General features: G+C 53.7%; 1 protein-coding gene and 1 long non-coding RNA gene across 3 annotated transcripts; one reads left to right on the top strand and one right to left on the bottom strand.

Moving 5' to 3' along the window:
* Window positions 1-12,322: 12,322 nt before the first annotated feature.
* LOC115294695 lies at window positions 12,323-13,264 on the bottom strand. Its single transcript, XR_003910068.1, has 3 exons — window positions 13,239-13,264; window positions 12,809-12,897; window positions 12,323-12,354 (listed from the first exon to the last, which is right to left on the bottom strand). It is a non-coding gene; the product is annotated as an uncharacterized LOC115294695 (long non-coding RNA).
* Window positions 13,265-13,795: 531 nt separating this feature from the next.
* On the top strand, window positions 13,796-14,754 carry LOC115294694 (WAS/WASL-interacting protein family member 3-like). 2 transcript variants are annotated; one of them, XR_003910067.1, is made up of 2 exons: window positions 13,796-14,273; window positions 14,430-14,455. XR_003910067.1 is itself a non-coding variant. In XM_029942673.1 (2 exons), the coding sequence occupies exons 1-2, from the start codon at window positions 13,860-13,862 to the stop codon at window positions 14,723-14,725; spliced, it is 474 nt and encodes a 157-aa protein (XP_029798533.1). In that variant the 5' UTR covers window positions 13,796-13,859; the 3' UTR covers window positions 14,726-14,754. The 2 variants fall into 2 exon arrangements, 1 of the variants encoding a protein (XP_029798533.1); XM_029942673.1 differs by having other exon boundaries at window positions 13,796-14,037; window positions 14,430-14,754.
* The last annotated feature ends 3,853 nt before the right edge of the window (window positions 14,755-18,607 follow it).

Genomic DNA, 18,607 nt, shown 5'->3' with positions numbered 1-18,607 from the left:
CCACTGGGTATGTAGGTTGTTTCATGATTTCCTCGATCTGAGCACGAAACGTTTCGGAAGCTGCCAACAACTGCTCAATGTCCGTTTTAGTCAGAAACAGAAAAAGATGACTCAAAACCGTGAAGGCTCTTGTGAGCAAATTCCATTTTGCTTTGTTTTACATTTTTAAAACAATAGAGGGCAGGAGTTTCAAACTGATTTCAAAAGCCGCCTCTGTTTTCTCCAGAATGTGCCAATGTTCCCAAACTCTCATATTTTGCCGGGACTTTCAAGAGCAATTTCCGTGGGTTCCTCCGGTCACTTCTAACACTAGGATGCAATTTTTTTTAATAGGGTTGTACAGATCGTAGGCACAGAGTGACTTAAAAAAAAAACTTGCCTTCTTGTTCTCAATTCACACCACATTTTGGTTTTGGGCTCAGAGTTAGGAACGTTGTCTTGGTTGATTTAATCAATCTCCATAGATAATAGATAGATAACAGACGGATAGGTAGACAGACAGAAAACCGCAGAGATGAGAGCCTGCACAGTGGAATCCCTAATGTGACGGGTGTGGGTTTGTCCTGCTCAGTGAAGCCCGGAGTCCTAAAGAACGTAGTAAAACAGTAACAGGCACCGAACGCATATTGTGTACCCGGCTCTGGGCCCTGTCTGAGCTGCCTCCATACCACACAAGACACAGCTTGTTCCCGACCTGACCGGGGAGGAGACGGCTATGCAGGGGCTCAGAGAATCCTCTCTGGACTGGAGCCTGGTACAGCCCCCATTAGGAGCTCCCAGTTCTGGGAGACCTAGCACCAGCACCCCTTGGCTGCAAAGAGTGTGTGTCCTTGAACATGAGGATGTGGCTGTGGTGGGCACCGGGGTGTCCCTCTGTCCCCTGGAGTGTGCTTAGCTGTGCCCCTCTCTTCTACACAGTCTCCCCAGCTGTGACTACCCCAGATGCTCTCTGCTGTCTCCATCTCCCCTGGGTGCAAAATCGCGCCCCCCCCCCCATTGCTCTAAGTTGACCAAACTGCCTTTATTATGTACGCACTTAAAACGGTGTGCTTCTCTATATACAGTATCTACAGACTGGGGGCGCCAGCTTGTCCTCTCCCAAACTCCGCAGGAGGAGACAACGTCCACCGACCAGCCAGCCCGCGGGGTTAGGATCAGGTCACCTTCTGCCCGAGTCCTGGCCGAGTTTTCCACCTGCTTGTCTCAGAGGTGGGGCTGCAGCTCGGGGTGGGGGGGGTGAATGGGTGTGGGCGCCGCCTGCCGGGCCACCGGCACAGCCTTCCAGGGCGCCCCTCTGCTGGGGACGGCTGAGGACACTTTACAGCACTGCGCTGCCGGCTGTCACAGTACAAACTATCTGGAAATTTAGATCCTGGAGTATCTAATAGAGCACCATCAATCTTTCATAGCGAGAGAATACATAAATTATAAACAAATATGTCCTTTGGTCTCATGGACCAGCGTGCGGATCAAAGAGGCACAATAGAAATGAATTTGCCTCCGCAGCCACCAAGGCCCGGCTCCGCCCGCGCGGCCGGCCGGCCGGGAGCTGTCCGCCTTTGTTCCATCTGCCACACTACACTCCCCTCCTGTTGTTTTAAGTAATCAATACGGGGCTGAAATCACCTACCACTACCTCCACCACCTCCTATTTTGTCCATTCATAAATTATGGATCGGCGCACAACATCAAGTCTACAATTTCGATTGCATTTGCTAATCATTGATCAATAATTCAGGAGCTGCTCCTTCTTCAAGGGCCCTGGTTTCCTACAGCATATGGCACTGGGCTGACAGGGAGCAGAAGTCCCTTGTCACAAAGAGCAGCCGTGAAAACAACTTGTGTAAAGTTGTCTCTTCTCTGTCCCCCGCGTGTCGGAGGAGGGTGGATTTGCACTTGTGTTGGCGTGGCTGTCTGGGCGGGTCTCCGGCCCTGGGCGCACGGGCGCTCAGCTGCAGAGGGGGTCTGTTCTGTCGTGCGCTCCCTGCTCTTAGTCCCCCACGGAGTGGACTGCCGGCCCCCTCCCCCGGTCCCGATGCATTTGTAGCTGGGACATAGCCCTGCCCCCCCCCCCCCCCCCCCCCCCCCCCCCCCCCCCCCCCCCCCCCCCCCCCCCCCCCCCCCCCCCCCCCCCCTGCCACCAGGCCGCCTGGTGCAGGAGGCTGAACCTGGGCACAAGGCCTCAGCGCGCTCCCGCAGGGAGACTTTGAACCCGGGAGCTATTTTAAGATGTGCTCTTTCTGCTGCGGTGGTTCTTTTTGAAAGATCTGCCTCCATCCGGTTTTGTGTGGTTGTGTTTGTGTCCTTTCGAGGAGGAGAAGCGGAGAAGAGCCGTACTTTCAGAATTTGTCTGGCAGGTCTATCTTAGGTCATTGTCAAGGGAAAGAATCCTTTTATTCCAACCTCCCAGAGGCAGCTGTGTGGAAGCCAGTCCACTGCAGGGGCTGCTGGTCCCTGGAGAAGCCTGATGCCCGCAGCCTGCAGGAGAGGCCGTCCAGGGTGCCACCAGGCCGGGGCACCTTCTGGGGACCCTTCCCACAAAAGGCAGAGGCAGAAGGTTCTGGAGACCTTGGGGTCCGGGCGCAGCACCCCCAGGAGGAAAGGGCATGAGGGAAGACCCTGGTCAGCTCCTCGAGAGCCTGCCTTGCCCCTCCCCCAACCCAGTGTCATCAGCCCAGCAGGGAGCCACCACCAGAGCTCCAGGTCACCTTAGAACACTGTGAAACCAGAAACAGCAGGAAGGGCAGAGAGGAGGGAGGACCGGAAGGGTCTCAAGCAGTCTGGCCTGAAGCAGACCGAAGAAAAGTGGGGGAGATGGGGAGAAACAGTCTTTAAACTGGAGAGAAAGGGGGCAGCAAATGGCCCTAACGATTTCGGCTAGAAGGAAAGAAATCGGACCTGGGGGGGAAGGAAAGAGGCAAGGAGAGGGAGCCCAGGACTTGGGGGGGGGCTGGCGTGGCGCCCACCTGCCTGTCCTCCCCCCTCCCAGCCTGGGGCCTGGCAGCTGCGGACGGAGACCAAACCCGCCGTCAATCCCCACCCTGGACGCCCCCGCAGACGCCCTCGGGATCTGGGCAGCGTCCCCCTTGCCCCCGGACCCCTGTGTCTGGCTGGGCCTTGCCGGTGCCCCTCGCTCCTCCACGTGACCCGGGAAAGGGTAGCTGAAGATCTGGGGGCGCCACTGGGCGTGTGCCGTGGCTCCAGGGGGCGCAGCAGCACCTCAGCGTCTGTGAGGAGCACTGGGCCCCCACCCAGCCCCGCGCTCAGCTCCTGAACCCCAGCTCTCGGCAGCTGCTGACGGCCACGCAGAGGTCCGGACCCGTGTATAAATAATTCAAAATTTCCCTATTACCTGGATGTGGAAGCACAGCTGTCACCTGGCCGAGGGCACGATGCCTCTCTATGCCTGTGGCTTCCCACTTCCTCTCCGCCCCGGAGCTCAAGTGCACTTGGCCCGTCTACACTCTGATCTGGGGCAAAGCAGCAGGGGTCTGCGAGGCCCTGAGAAGAGTGGAAGCGGCGTCTGCTCCCCTCGAGCTGGGACGGGCCGTTATCGCCCGGCTCCCCTCTGGTCACAGAGGGGGGCCTGTCATGCCCTTGACCGGCCTCCCGACGTCTGGCTGGCCGAGGGGGTCAGAGAACTAATGATGTTTTCCTTCCCAGTCGAGTATCTCAGAGACGCTCAGAAAACACCAGAACGCAATCTGAGCTGCTCCCTGGATGCACGCCGCCGGGCAGGCCTCAGAGCCTTTGCTCCTCTCTCTCCGTGGGCCTCCACCGGCCTCCGTGCCCCAGGCTCAGGCTGCCTCGCGGCAGGTCTGGACGCACACCAGTGGGGACAGGGATCGGCGTGCTCAGAGCCGCCGCCGGGTGGTCGCCGGCTGGTGCCTCGCCTGGTCTGCGCACACCGAGGCTGCTCCGGTGGCCCGGACGTAACGCAGAGGCCTGTGTGTCTGGAGACTCGTCCCCTCTGCCTGAGGAGATAGCCCTTGTCACCTGGGGCTCCGCGGCCGGCCGGCCTGACCAGAGGCGACTCAGGCCCAAATGTTTCTTTTTCTTTTTCAAAACTTGTGCATTTTCCATTACTTTGTTAAAAACTTCTGGGTCGTTCCCCCTTAATTTCGGTGTGCGTGTGTGTGCACACGTCGGTATGCTGAAGCAGCCCCGAGCAGAGCAGAAAGAAAACGCCTCCTAGCAAACCCTAGCCATCTCCTGACGCCGACGCACTCCGGTTTTCAGCCAAACACATTCAAGATGTTTTCCTAGAGGCCTGACGTCCGGGCGGTGGGCCCCAGGCCCGGGGGAGGGCGGCGGCCGGGGGCTCCAGGGTCTGAACCAAGGGTTTGGAAAGTTCGGGTGGAGCGGAACGAAACGGTCTTTCTCAGCCCAATTTAAAATGATTGGTGTGGCCCCCGGAGCGCGCGCCCCTTCCGCGCCAGCGCAGACCTCACGACAACAAGAAAGCAGTTGTGGGTCTCCTTCCAGATGTGCTCCCGGAGAAGAAAGACGTATTATAAGGTGCCTTCTACTTGTTCTCGAAATTCAGCTCAAGACACTGGAGAAGACGGCGGCGGATGGTTTTCATTATATCCCCCCCTCGCTCTGGTGCCTGAATCCTGCTCCCGGTACCACAAGGACACGAAAACGCCCGCTCACCCCGCAAGCCCAGGGGCTCCGCGCTCCGGGCTGGCTGGCGGGTGGAGGTCACCACGGGGGAGCAGCCCAGCCCGCGGAGCCGCCCCCGGGGTTCACGGGGGTGAGGCCGCCGCGGGGGGCGCAGAGACGCTGTAGCCCAGTGGGCGTGGTGTCCGGGCAGCGGAGAGGATGTGCGTGAGGTGGTCCCTCCGGGACGGGAGGGCAGGGCACCGGAGACCCGCTCTCCCCACGCAGCGCGCTGCCCTCCCGAGGACCGAGGAGCTGCGGGCCCTCCCGCGGCCACCTGGGCCCGCGCTCCAGGGGGCGTCCACACAGCTGTGCAGCGTGCTGCGGTCTGCCGGACGCCGTACGCCTCCCAGGAGCTCCTCCGGTGTGCGTCAGAGGCGTGATTCACGGACCTTCCCGGGTGTGGAATTAATCGCAGAGCCTGGAAAGTAACAAGTCAAGTTCAAATCCTTCTTAGTTACAAGTCCTGTCTCCACATACCCATTATTTATGTCAGAAGGAAATGGCCGTGCACACCTTCGAGTCTGAGTGAGGTAATTGATGGGACCGGAGGGTGATTATTTTCCGTCCTGCCCCAGGCCCCCTGGCTCCGACGCTGCACAACCGAGGCCTGCACTGTCTGAGGCCAGAGCCGCCAGCCACGCGGGCCGCTGGGCGCTGAAAATGGGGCTGGTGAGACTGAGAGACGGAGCTTGGCATTTTAATCTGAATTAATTCACATTTAGACGCATAAGTAACCTGTATGTTAATTTGGATTTTAAGGTTTGAAGCAATGTAAACGATTTTCCCGTTCAATTTAGTCTTTTGCCAGGACTAAACATTTCACGTGAACCGTTGAAAATTGGGTGCCCAATTTGAGATGTGATCCAAATGTAATCCAATGACAGATTTTGAAGAATTAATTCAGTAAAAATGAATGCAAAGTATCTAATTAATAATTATTTCTATTAGTTACATGTTGACATAATAATATTTCAGGTATCCCGAGCTTTAAAATTTCACCTCTTCCTTTTCGCTTCTTTTAAAAATGAATATTAAACAATCTGAAACCATCCACGTGGCTCACATCAGCCTTCTTTCTTCATGTTTATTTGTTTTTTTTTTTCTTGAGAAATGCACAGGGGGCATGCACAGGGAGAGGGCTGAGGAAGAAAGAGAGAGACAGACGTCCAAGCAGGACCCACGCTCAGTGCAGAGCCCAATGCGAGGCTTGATCCCAAGACCCTGGGATCGTGACCTGAGCCAAAATCAAGAGTCGGACACTCAACGGACTGAGCCCCCAGACGCCCCTCATGTCACCCTTCTTATTGGGCAGCTCTGGTCTAGAAGGAAGGCATCTAGATCTGAAGGTAGAGGACACTTGGACTTAAAGCCAGCGGGGTCTACAGGCGCCCCACGTGGCCACCGGACGGCCTCCAGCACACTCCTGTCTTCCCGGAGATGGTCGGGCCTGAGCCACGGAAGCGAAGGTTCCGAAGCACCTCGGGCAGGTCGGGCAAAACGCATTTTCTCTCATTCTTTCCCCACGGTTCTCCCGTCAGGGAGCCGCCGGCAGCTGCAAGAGGCAGAGTCCTTCCAGAGGTGCCGGAGGAGGCATGAGCGGCAGAAGGCCCCGGAAGCCCCCATCGGGGCCCAGCAGGCCTCCTACGCACGCCTGATTATCCAGAAGCCGCTGAAATTGCTTGGTGAGTTAATCTGCCCTAGATCACTTAATTACCATATTCTAACAGGGCTTAACTGAATAGCTATTAGAAATCGATCAATAAGAGCAGCATATATAGTCCGTGGTATCGGAAACTCCGGTAAAGAGATTGTAAACCATCTTCAGCGCTTGCTTATCATGTCATGCGCCATGGCCTTTGAAAGTTTTTCTAATAGAGTGTGAGTTATTAAATATACGATACTCCTTATTCAATATTCGGTCATAAAGTAATCGAAAGCAGCAGTCCCTGTGGACCCACGCGTCCAGACACCTGTTTGGTCTCCTGAGGTTTCTGACGCACGCGTGGCAGACAGCCATGTCGCTGTGCTTCTCCGGGCTCCTTCCAGTTCCGCCTGGAGGACGGACGGCCTGGGACTGTCCCAGTGTCCAGGCACCGGAACCAACGTTTCAGTCAAAGCACTGGCGTCTCAAGAAGAACCGGTGTGCCCATCCCTGGTCCGCTGTATTTTGCTAGCAGATTCATCGAGACACAATGCACACACCGTCAAGGTCACTCCTCAGAAGTGACCATGCATGGGTTTCAGTACATCCACAGAGCTGTGTGGCCACCGCCCCTGTGTGATTTCAGGGCACTTTTGGCACCCCTAAAAGAAACTCTGCACCCCACGCTGCCCTTCTTCTGCCCTAAGAATCAATAATCTACTTTCTATTCTTTAGTGTTTATTTTTAAAAGACCGCAGACAAAAGGAGTTAGTCCGTGAGACCTGTCTCCTAGGATACGGTGTGGGGGCAGCAGACAGATGCGGTTCCAGCACCAGGTGGAGCTTTGAGAGCGATGGGTCTAGAGGCTAGAAGTCCAAGTTCAGGGTGCTGGCATGGTCAGTTTCCCATGAAAGCCCTCTTCCTGGACTGCAGAGAGCAGCCTTCTCACTGCCCCCCATGCCCGCCGTGGGGGACACAGAGGACGAGCTCCCTGGAGTCTGTCTTGTAAGGGGACCAACCCCGCCAGGCAGACCCCACCCCCTGGTCTCATCCAAGCTCCCAAACACCCCGTCTCCAAACTGCAAGTGCCCTGGAGTCCAGCGTCAGCATATGGATTTTAAGGAGACGCACTGAGGCCATGACAGGCACACAGAGTTATGACGAAACTGTCACTAGGCCCCTGGGAGGCTCAGTCAGTTAAGTGTCTGACTTGATTTCAGCTCAGGTCACAGCCTCACGGTTGTGGGATCAAGCCGCTGATCGGGCTCTGTGCTGGGCGTGGAGCCTGCTTGAGGAGAGCGCGCTCTCTCTCTCTCCCCCCCTCGCCCCTCCCAAGCTTGCTCACACATGCCTGTGCTCTCTTGCTCTCTCTCTTTCTCTCTAGAGAACAAAACAGAAACAAAAGCACAAAAATTAAGTTGTGCTGGGAGCCATGCACTTTCCGGATCTGAGCCACAGGCTGAGTATTTATTAAATATAAATTTCAAAACTAGTCTGATTTAGCCTGGAGAGTGTAGTCAGGGTTGTGGGCTTTGTTTGAGCCAGCCAAAGAAAGTAACACCTAATGGTTTAAGTGACATCCAGCCGGCTGAATGGAGACAACGCTGGCCGTAGGCACCTGTGGGGTGCTGAGAGCAAAGAGAACAAAGAGGCAGGGTCTCAGCGTTCACGAACACACACCCGGGGCCTTGAACTCGGAGTCCCACATGTGCAAGCATGCTCTAGAGTCCCCAGGGCAGCGCTGCCTGGCTCTGAAATGCACTTCTGCTCCTAAGTGCTGGCGGAGCCATTAGAGGGCACCAATGACAATCGCAGGTACGGTGCTTGTTTCATGGTCACTACACACCAAGCCCTGAATGCTTCCACAGGAGTCCCATCGATGGAGTTAGCACGGCATTAAAAATAGTCATGAAAACCCAAGAATGCTAGTTAAGCGTCTCATTAATATCTCAATAATATACACCACGTCGATGGTAAAGTGAAAAACTGGAAAATATCAAGTGTTAGTGAGACAGGGAACGTGTTGATGATGGAAACGTACAATGAGGAGAAAAAACGTCCTGGAAAACAGTATGTTTGGTGTGTTGTTAAATTCAACATCACCGCCACTTAGCAGTTCCGCCCCGGGTCTGCCCGAGAACAGGGAGCAGGCACCCCACAAACGCTCATGCTCACGGCAGCGTCATCCGGGGTCTGAGCTGGACAGGCTCAGGCAGCGTCTGCCGCGGCGTGGACAACACGGCCCAGAACACCCACACGCGGCCGCACGGCTCCTCATGCGGAGGGTGAACACTGCTGTGTCCACCACTCATAAATCGTGAAAGAGTTTCGCTAAAGGAAGAGTCAGACGCAAAAGACTCGCAAAATCATTCCACTCACAGAAAAGCCTAGAAGTGGTAAAACATAGTGACCGGAAGCAGATCAGGGTTCACCAGTGGTCATGTCTGGGACAGGGATCGACTGCAGGTGGACAGGAGGGAGCGGTTGGGAGTCTGGACGCGTCCCGCTGACGGTGACGGTGGTGACGTGACAGGAGACCATCACCAGCGCTCAGGCAACGGTGCTTCAAATGAGCCGCCCGTGAACCCCAGTAGTGACAAGAAGTAACTCAGTGTGATGAAAATGAGCAAAAGGAAACTACGTCAAACTAAAACAAGAAGTCTCGGAGGCAAAGCGGTATGTGCTTTCCTCTTTTTTTCTTAATGTTTATTTTTGAGAGGGAGAGAGACAGAGCATGAGCGGGTTGGAGGTAAAGAGAGGGAGACACAGAATCTGAAGCAGGTTCCAGACTCTGCGCTGTCAGCACAGAGCCCACCATGGGCCTCGAACTCACAGACCTGAGATCATGACCTGAGCTAAAGTCGGGCTTAACCGACTGAGCCCCCCAGGCAGCCCATGCTGTCTTCTGATTGAAATGCTGCATCTACAAAGGTCCTGATGAGGTTTGCAGCAGGCCCGTTGGGAGGGTCTGCCCAGAGCAGGGTGCTCACTGGCCCATCAGTGTGTCCCTGCCCCTGGTCACAGGGATTGGACAGAGGGAAGAATGACCATTCTGAGCAGAGATGTCCAGGTCTGACTTTCTCCCAGAAACTTATCGTTGGGATTCAGGAATCAGAGAGGCTGCCCGACCCCATCCCCCGTCTTTCTCCACGACCCCCTACAAGCAACCTCTCCCAGCATCAGTAGCACCTGGGATCTCTTGCCCAACCAGTGCCTGCCCTCAAGTTTCCGGATTTGCCTGGTGGTCCTGCCTGTCCCTACCCAAGTGAGAGAGAAAGTTCTTAGTTGTCCTTGGGGATTTCTCTGCGGGAGCGCTCTTTCCCTCCGCATGTCTCCTCTGAAGGTCTACCCACACTTCACCCCATTCTCTACTTTGCATCTTGGTCCAGCATTTTGTCCACTCTCTTGTAAGCCCAGTAACTGCACAGAAGACACGAAATTCAGGACCTACTTCTCTGCTCACCTAACTCAGCGCCATGCACAATTATGTGCTTAATGAATGCCTTTTGATGGTACAGCTGGCCGTGTGGGTGGTAATGGTGCCTAACCTACTCCTGGGAGTTCATATATTTTGAGAGCGCTGGACCTCCAGAATTCAAACCATGAGATGGAAAATCAGTTTCTTCCTATCTCGGGTGAAGCACAAGCTTAGTGACTTAATGAAGGGGAAGATAATGAACAGAGCGCTGGGCAGAGTCCCGCATCCCTCCTGCTGCGGCCTCACCTCTGGCTCACCGGGGTCTAATTGGGCCACACCGTTTGCATGCTACATGCTCACAACTGTAGATCCAGAGTAACTCGGCTCATCCATGAGACAAATTCATGTCAAATCACAGTGTTTAAAAGTTACTAGTAAGAGAAAGCTTCATTTCCCCAATGGCCAGCTTTATCACTCTTAATGAAGTGTACATTTCTGATCGTTATATCACATGATCTTTCCTTGTGACTGTATTCAGAAAGCTACATTCATTACAGAGAGCTCCATTGCCATGCGGAGTCATGATGAGCTGGGCTGTTACTGGGCAGCACGGAGAGAGGGCAAGGAGGGGCCCTCCTTGGATTCCACATGACCTGTGTCAAAGTCAACCCGGCTCCAGGCAGACCTAACAGCAGGACAGCACCTCGGGAGCAGGGCGTTGACATTTCTGGGAGCCAAGGTGCTATTAAACTGAGAATGGGCTCAGAGTAGGAGTTAGAGAGAGACAGACCTCAGGATAGCAACCCAATGTCGTATTCTGAGTGTGTCAGGTGAAAGTTGGGTTGAACGCCCCAAGTTCGTTCATTCATCCATCCATCCATCCACCCGCTATCCATTCATCCATCCGTCTATTCATCCATCTACTCATCCATCCACCCATCATCCATCCATCCATCCATCTACTCATCCATCCACCCATCATCCATCCATCCATCCATCCATCCATCCATCTATTCATCCATCCATCCATCCATCCATCCATCAACCATTCATCTTCCACCCATCAACTACCCCCCACCTCCCCACCCACGCACCCCCCCCAACCCCTCACTCCACACACACTGGCCGCACACCTGGCTCTGATCAGGTCTCAGGGATACAGCCCGGCTCTGAGCGAGGCCTCTGTGGCCTTCTGGCTCCTGGAACTCATCTTCGGGGACATGAAGGCTGCCAGACTGGAGGGGCAAGAAAGCTCTAGGCTCCACTTCCCGTGAGCTCCGGTGCCTAATGTTCAGAGAGAGGGTAACACAGCAAGACGGATGCTTCATATCATCTTGATCACACCGCCAGCTCAAAATGTGTGGGGAGAAAGCAGTTTTAATTTCTGAAAATTAATTCTTACATCTTCATCATTTTTCAGCTTCTCCCTTTCCTGGAGCGGTGTTTCGGGTCGGCGCACACCACCAAGAATGTAAAAACAAGGAATGCCAACACGCACAGCCACCGACTCCGCGCCGGCCGGGCGTCTGTCCTGCCGGCCCCGCATCTCACTCCTCGCACCACGGTGGCGACGTGGACTCTGCCAGCGACCTCACTGTAGCGACGTGGACCCAGAGGCCACACGCCCCCACCACAGCCTGGCCGCTTCTCCGACTGTGGGTGGGAAGGGGCTCTGAGGATGCCATCTCCGCGCCCCCCTGGGAGGGCTGCGAAGCAAACCAGGAAGTCAGCCTTCAGCCCGGGCACAGCGCGGAGGGCACGGCTGGGGTCCGGGGCAGAAGACCCGGCTCCGCATGCCACCGAGCTGCCCAGCAGTGTTCACTGTTCTCCTCCGGCCCAGGACGCCACGGCACACCCGGTGAGGACGCTCCCCCCACACAGAGCAGCCGGGGTGACCTTCCCCCAAGTCAAGGGTCCCGCACAGGGACAGGGACAGGGTGGACACAAAGGTCGTTTCCCGTGTCCTTTCAAGGAATGTGTCCCCTCCTTCATACCACAGGGAGAATAGCCTCCTGTAATCTTTGCCTTAAATTGGGACTGACGCCATTAAATGCGACACTAACTCTTTCCTCCCCTTCCTGTTACCTCGTCAAGTCAGGCTGTGTGGGAGCCACCGGCTTCCACTCAGAAGGGGAAGGGGCCCTCAGAGAGTCCCCTAGTGCTACACAAGATCAAGATCAACGTTCTTCAGGAAAGTCTGTCCGTTCTCCTCTGCAGAGAGCTTTCTCCAAGGGCACCTTCGATTTTCCTGGATCAACCTCACGATGAAGAACTGAGTTGAACCTCCCCAAACGACACGCTATAGATCGGTGTTCGGTGGAGAAGAAGAATCAAAATATCAGTGTCTAATTAAAACTCATAAAGGAAAAATTAAATTGCATTCTTTAATGATGCCATTTATTGTCATGGATACTAAGGGGGGGAATCGAACTAATGAAAATGCATTGAGGAAACTTACACTTTGGAACTGGAAGCTTGCGGAGTGTGTACAGCACTCCTGTTGTCCTGAGCATGTGTGCCAGCGGTCAGCACTGAAGGAGGGAATACGCGGTCCAGAATTTGTCTTTCAGCTTAAATATGGAGAAAATTCCAGAAAATCCTGAAGCAGCAATGGAGAACTGGGCTGTGCCTAGCAAACAAAATCCAGGGGTCTCAATGTTTAACAACATTTTTTAAATGTAAGGATTTTCTTCTTTTTAATTTTTAAAATTTTATTAATTTTTGAGAGGGAGAGAGAGAGCACAGGCAGGGGAGGGCAGAGAGGGGGAGACACAGAATCCAAGGCAGGCTCCAGGCTCTGAGCTGTCAGCACAGAGCCCGGCGCGGGGCTTGGACCCACGAACCGTGAGATCACGACCTGAGCCGAAGTCAGACACTCAACTGACTGAGCCCCCCCAAGCGCCCCAAATGTAAGGATTTTCTGAGATGGGGTTGGGTGGGGGCTGGGGGCCGAGTCAGGGAACACAGCAGTCACTGTGTGTTAGCCAGCCTGCGATTTCAGCATAACATACAAGATGCGCTCTAAGCCCCCCAGTTTACCAGGATGAACGTGCCGCACCCGGTTTCCCCCAGAATGAAGTTACTTGGCTTTGGTGTAAGGCTGGTGTCCTTTCTCCTGGAAACTTTCCCTCGTCTCTCTGGGCGCTGGTGCCCACCAGAATCCCCGGTCACCCTGTTAGCCCAGACTTTAATTAGCTCTGGCGTCCTCTTCATAATGATAAATGCAGAGATGATAAATCAGCGCCTCAGCCATCCGCGCTGAATATCATTAACACCTCCCCGCTGCCGAATCGATCACTGTCACCCCGAGCCTGTGTGCAGCGGGGCACATGGCCGCCCGCCAGAGCGCCTTCCAGGGCACCGGCGGCCCGGGCTTGGGGGGGCTCCTCCCCATATGCTTTTATTCATCGTTTGCGGAATATCTGTTTGGCAACCAGAGTTCCAATATATTTCCCGCTGAGATAACTATGGTGGGTCAATAAGCAAATAGCTAATTTAGAGCGAAATAAATACCAATATGAAATTATTCTCTGAGCACCAAGATCGGAAACACAGTCAATGTGATGAGTCTGTCTGGCCTGTTTCGAAACCGGGGGAGCTCCTGGGGGGATGTCTGGGAGTCGGCTTTATAAAGGAAAGGTGGACCTGCGGCCCCGGGTCGTTAGGGTTTTCCCTTCAGTATCTGGAAGCAGGGAGCTCTCTCATGCCCGCAGGTGGGGGGCTGCTCCCTCCTGGACACGGATGGTTCCGGAAGGAGGAAACATCCCCCCTTCCGCGGAACCCCTCCAGCAGCCGCTGGGACCGCCCTGGGCCCCTCTCGGCGCTTGTCACTTATGCGGAGTCGGCCTTGCAAGCCTTTCAAAGGTGGGAGGGTGCTTTCTTTTGATCTTTTTGATTGTGGGTAAGACACACGGTTAAAGGTCTTGACCCGGGAACAACAATGCCGACTGTTCCCGTGTCCCCTGTCTGGTACCCCACGTGTCCCTGACCTGTCACCTCATCCTGACGTCACCCTTCCCCCCCTCCCCCGCCCGACCATCTCCATGTCACACCCAACGTCCAACGGGCAAGAACCTGTGACCCCACAAGAGGAGGCTGGAGGTCTTCGGGACCAGAGTCCAGAATGTTCTCCGGATGAGGGCGCCATGTTACCTACAGACCCGCCTCCTTCCCAGGTGGAAGCACGATGGCATTCTGATCACGTCGCCCAGGACTCGGGGCGTCAGCCGCTGGAGAGGGGGCCGAACACGGCAGCCGAGGCTTGCGGTCCGGTCTGCTGCGGACGTGCTGCCCCCTCCAACACAGGCTTCCGGTGGGTGGTGCCAGGACGTGGGCCAGCGAGTGCTCTCCCCGCCTGCCCCTCTCCCAGCGTCCCCGACTTAGAAGCGGGCGCCCCCCACAGCATCGGCTTCACCGCGGAAACCTGCGGTCGGGAAGGCATCTCAGTCCAGCACGTCCCCGCCACGTCCTGCTGGTGCAGCTTCTCAGTGACGTGCCTGGACCAGACATGTGCCCTCCACCCCACCACGGCTCAGCCCCAGTCTTCCCGTGAGCCGCTCGCCCGCCTCCCCGGGGACCCGGCTCCCCTTCCCCACGCCCGCCTTCTCCAGTCCATGCGCACCCAGCAGCCAGGATGATCTTTGGAAACCGCATACCTGGTCACAGAATTCCTGTGCTTAAAATAGGTTTTTCTTTCTCACCAAGAAAAACAGCGCAAGTCCCAGACGTGCCGCTGGAGCCCCCAGGCCGCGCCCACTCCTCTTCCCACCTGCCTCCCGCCCCCCGAGGTCCCGCCCCCTCCCTCCTCGCCTGACCGTCCCTGCGCCCAAGTCCTCCGTGAGTATGCAATTTGCCCGGAGCCCCCGTCCACCTGCTCTTCTGGGTCACCCCTGCTTAGAGGCGTCCACTGCGTAGGATACGCCCTATGCTGTTGGGGCAGCGACAGAGAGGCGGCTCTGGTCTCCTGTCGTGTGTACAATGTTGGGACATCTGTGCACTAACAATAAATGTTCATTAGATTTACCTTTAATGGACTTAAGATGTTAATAAGGGACCTTAGAATAAATGTCACTCACTCACAGGACCTCTCTTAGAGCCAGAGATAAATTTTATTTTCCAGAGCTGACCCCCCCCAGCACCAGCTCTCTGCAGCGGCACCTGGTGCCTCTCCCATCATGAGATGACGTTGTTGTTCTTGTTGTTTTGCCCCATTGACGACGGGAGGACGCCCTCACGTCTGAGCAAGCAGCTCGGCGTAAGGGACACTGCGACCATCGGGACAGAGCCTCGGCTGGGCTGGAAGCTTCCTCTCCTTGCCTCTTGGGACGTTTGCCCCTGGTGTGTTCCCTCTGGTCACTTATGTGGTGGGAGAAGCCCCCCACAGGCATGGCCAAACACTGTGGCTCCCTGGCCGAGGGCTGAGCAGCCAGGCCGCAGCCAGAGTCAATGCCAGATGCGTGAGCGTGCCGTCTTGCGTGCCAACATGGCAGAGCTCCAGCCCCAGCACCCACAGACCCCCGGGGCTAAAACTAAATCGCTGTCTTCAGCCACTGGGATTCAGGCTGACTTGTTGTGCAGCAGTCAGGATACAGCCCCCACCTGCGTCCCACGTGGTCACTGAGGCGGGACCCACTCACCACTGTCCCTTCAAGCATCACCTGCTTGTCATGAGTCCGAAGGGGGGCATTTTGTTTTCGGCTGTGGATGCAGCCCAGTGCCTCATGGGACTTTAAACACCAGCAGAAGCAATGAGTGAAGAAATGCTCAGTTCTAATCTTCTACAGCACCGCTCTCCTCCTGGTCGGCAGGATGGGTTTGGGGTGACAGTCCGTGGAAAGCCCGAGAGTCAGCTTCTGGGAGCCTCACAGGCTGAGAGCCCGAGAGACCACCCTAGACACAGACCCTCAAACCCACCGACAGGCTCTGCTCTGCCCACAGGTCCAGACCCATCTACTGGTGGGATGAATTTAATAATTATTTCCATTAGGATTAGAAGTTTACATCAGAATGCAGAAAACTTCACAAAGATGATTTTGAGTGCCAAGGCTAAGCAATTAAATTTCAGGTTACATTTTTAAAATTCCAGCACTGTTATTCTATTTGTCAGATTAATAATTTATAGACAGATCAGCCCCCAAAAGACAATGAAGATAAACTGCTCTCCTTTCTGGTAGAGCATCGTCCATAGCCGCAAGCTACATTTTAAAGTTACAGTTTTACTAAAATTAACGTCTTACCGTTCCATTTTATGGCAATACCTCCTTTCTCAAAGGAAAATCATAAAAGCAACTTTATTTAAAGTTGCAAAGTAATTTATTTCTAAAATAAATACAGGTAAATTGATTTCCGTCTGACTATAGGTTAAATATTTTATTTTGTCAGCATAATGAAAACAGAAAATAAAAGGAGACAAAATGTTTTGTTACCTTGGTGCCTATTAAGATTTTGGCATCCTTTCTAGAGAGTGCTAGCCAATTTCAATAACATCGGGAACACGAGGAAATAAATTAGACATTTTAATTGTGAGATTATAACCTACTGATGGAAGAGCTGGGAAGGCGCCAAAACAAATTTTAATGACAAAACAACAATCTAAGCAAAGTAGAAAACATTGGACTCTCTGGGCTTTGAAGGAAAATAAAGAAGTGAAATCAGGAACGCCGCTTAGTCTATGAAGCCAGTAAGCTGGAGAGAGCATAAATCGTGAGTGACACTCACAGATGGATTCTAGATAATGCAGACTGCTCGAAGCAGTAAATCAAAAGCATAATTGGGGGAAATTTCATAAAACTTTAATAACTGATGCTTCAGGTAGAGACAAGAGAACTGCATCCTTCAGGAAAATTTAGAAATTGCAAAATAGAGACTTACAGTGACCGGTCGTGAACGGCCATCAGCAAGGAAGGGCTCACACTACTGAAGAGTTCAGTTGGGTAACATGACCGGGGGTGAGTCAGTCTTGGATGAAAGAATTTCACTTGTTGGCATTGCAAACAATAGGTCTATTCTCAGGACGCCCAGAACTTGGCAGCGGGAGAGGCTGGCGAAGTTGTCGGCGCTGTCAGAATCGGATTAGCCCTGGATCGTCACCTTCCTGAGACACACAGGCACACGTCTGCAGACCTGGCTGAGCCCAGCGAAGACGGCGGGCTGTGGTCGTGTTTATGCAGGCGCCGCGTCGCTCGTGCGAGCCTGAGGCGCGGGCAGCACAAGCGCTTGGATGAAGCGTGCTGTAGAGACTGGATGGTCTGGGGACTCTCACTCGGCCTGATGCTTGTGCATCAACCGTTTCGACATATAATTTGCATACAATAAAAGTCACATATTGTTAGTGTGCAGTTTGATGAGTTTTGATAGACAGACACACCAGAGAGACCCCTTCCATCAAATACAGAACATCACTGTCTCTCCAGAAAGTTCTCTTGGGTCTCCTCCCAATGAATAGGCCCCTCCTGAGACCTACATTGACCTGACTTGTATTTTGCCTGTTCCAGAATTTCTGTGAGTGGAATTATACAGTTTTACTCATTTAAGTCTGGGCTCTTCTGTTTACCATGAGGCTGTGAGGTGCACCTGTGTTGTGAGCATCAAGATTCATTTGTTTTTATGGCTGAATATTGTTCCATGGTATGAATGTACGGCAATTTGTTTACACATCGATAGATCTAATAGATACTTATTAATATCTATCTATTGATAGACACGTGTGCTGTTTCCAGTTTGTGGCTCCTCCGAACAAAGCTGCTGTGAACATTCTGGCACAAGTCGTTGTTGTGGATGTAAGTGTTCATTTCTCTGACACAAGGACTTAGCAGTGGTTCCGGTAGCAGGTGTACGTCGAACGTTACTATTGCTTCACAGGAGGACCTTCCCGCTGCCTCCCTCCCAGCAGAGCGCAAGGGCTCCTTTGGCTTTGTTCTCTGCAACAGTTGGCTCCATTCATCTTTTTAAGTGGTAGTGAGACTCGAGAACGTTGTGGTGGGTACACACCTGACGACTCACCATGCTGAGCATCTTTCGTGAGTGTATTGCCATGTCCGTATCTTCTTTCTAGGAATATCTGTTCAAGTAGCTCGCCCACTTTTCAGTTACAATGGCTGTCTTGTCACAACACATTTCTAACGCAATAGCGCATCAGTCAGTGTAATCACCATGTTGTACCTTCCTTCGCCAGAACTTCCTCATTTTACAAGTGGAAGTCTGTATCTGCCGATCCCCTCGTGCGGCTGCCCCCCCACTGCAGCGCCAGTCTGTGCTCTGTGTCTGAGTTCAGCTTTCCTTGGTCGTGTCTGTTTTTGCTTTTGTTTTTGTTTCCACATATAAAAGAGATCATGTGGGATTTGTCTTTCTCTGAGAAATAAGTTTTTCCACTGGTTCTGTTTGTCTATGTACGTGGCGTATCTGTGTATATATCTCCGCGTGACACACACACACGCAGTTTCTAAAACGTATGCGTATCTGCACCCTGTGTGGACAAAGGCTTCTATCCAGATGGTACACACGTGTGAAAATCCCCAACACGAGTGTACGATCACACGTCTCTGTTGTGGTTGTGTTGTTTTGTGTGCGTGATTGACACTGCATTTGGATGATTACAAAGTTCTGGAGTTGAGGTAGCCCAGCTCATCTTTTGCCTGACATCAACAGGAGCGACGGCTCCCCCATGCGTGTGGGGTGCACCTGCACCCTCCTTCCTTCTACTCTTAGAACCTGTCTTGATAGGCAACACGCCTCTGGGAGACAGAGTGTAGCTGGGCCCAACTTGCCCAACCAGCCTGAAATCTCGGCCTTAGAATTGGCAGTATGCGTGCGATGATTGAGTTAAATCAACCATTTCAGCCTTCATTTATTATTTATCCACTATATGCTCGTTTGTCTGTCTG

Source organism: Suricata suricatta, chromosome 6, assembly GCF_006229205.1.
Source record: "Suricata suricatta isolate VVHF042 chromosome 6, meerkat_22Aug2017_6uvM2_HiC, whole genome shotgun sequence".
Classification (NCBI taxonomy): domain Eukaryota; kingdom Metazoa; phylum Chordata; class Mammalia; order Carnivora; family Herpestidae; genus Suricata; species Suricata suricatta.
The sequence above is the reverse complement of the archived record's forward strand: the minus strand, read 5'-3'. Positions and strand labels throughout refer to the sequence as shown.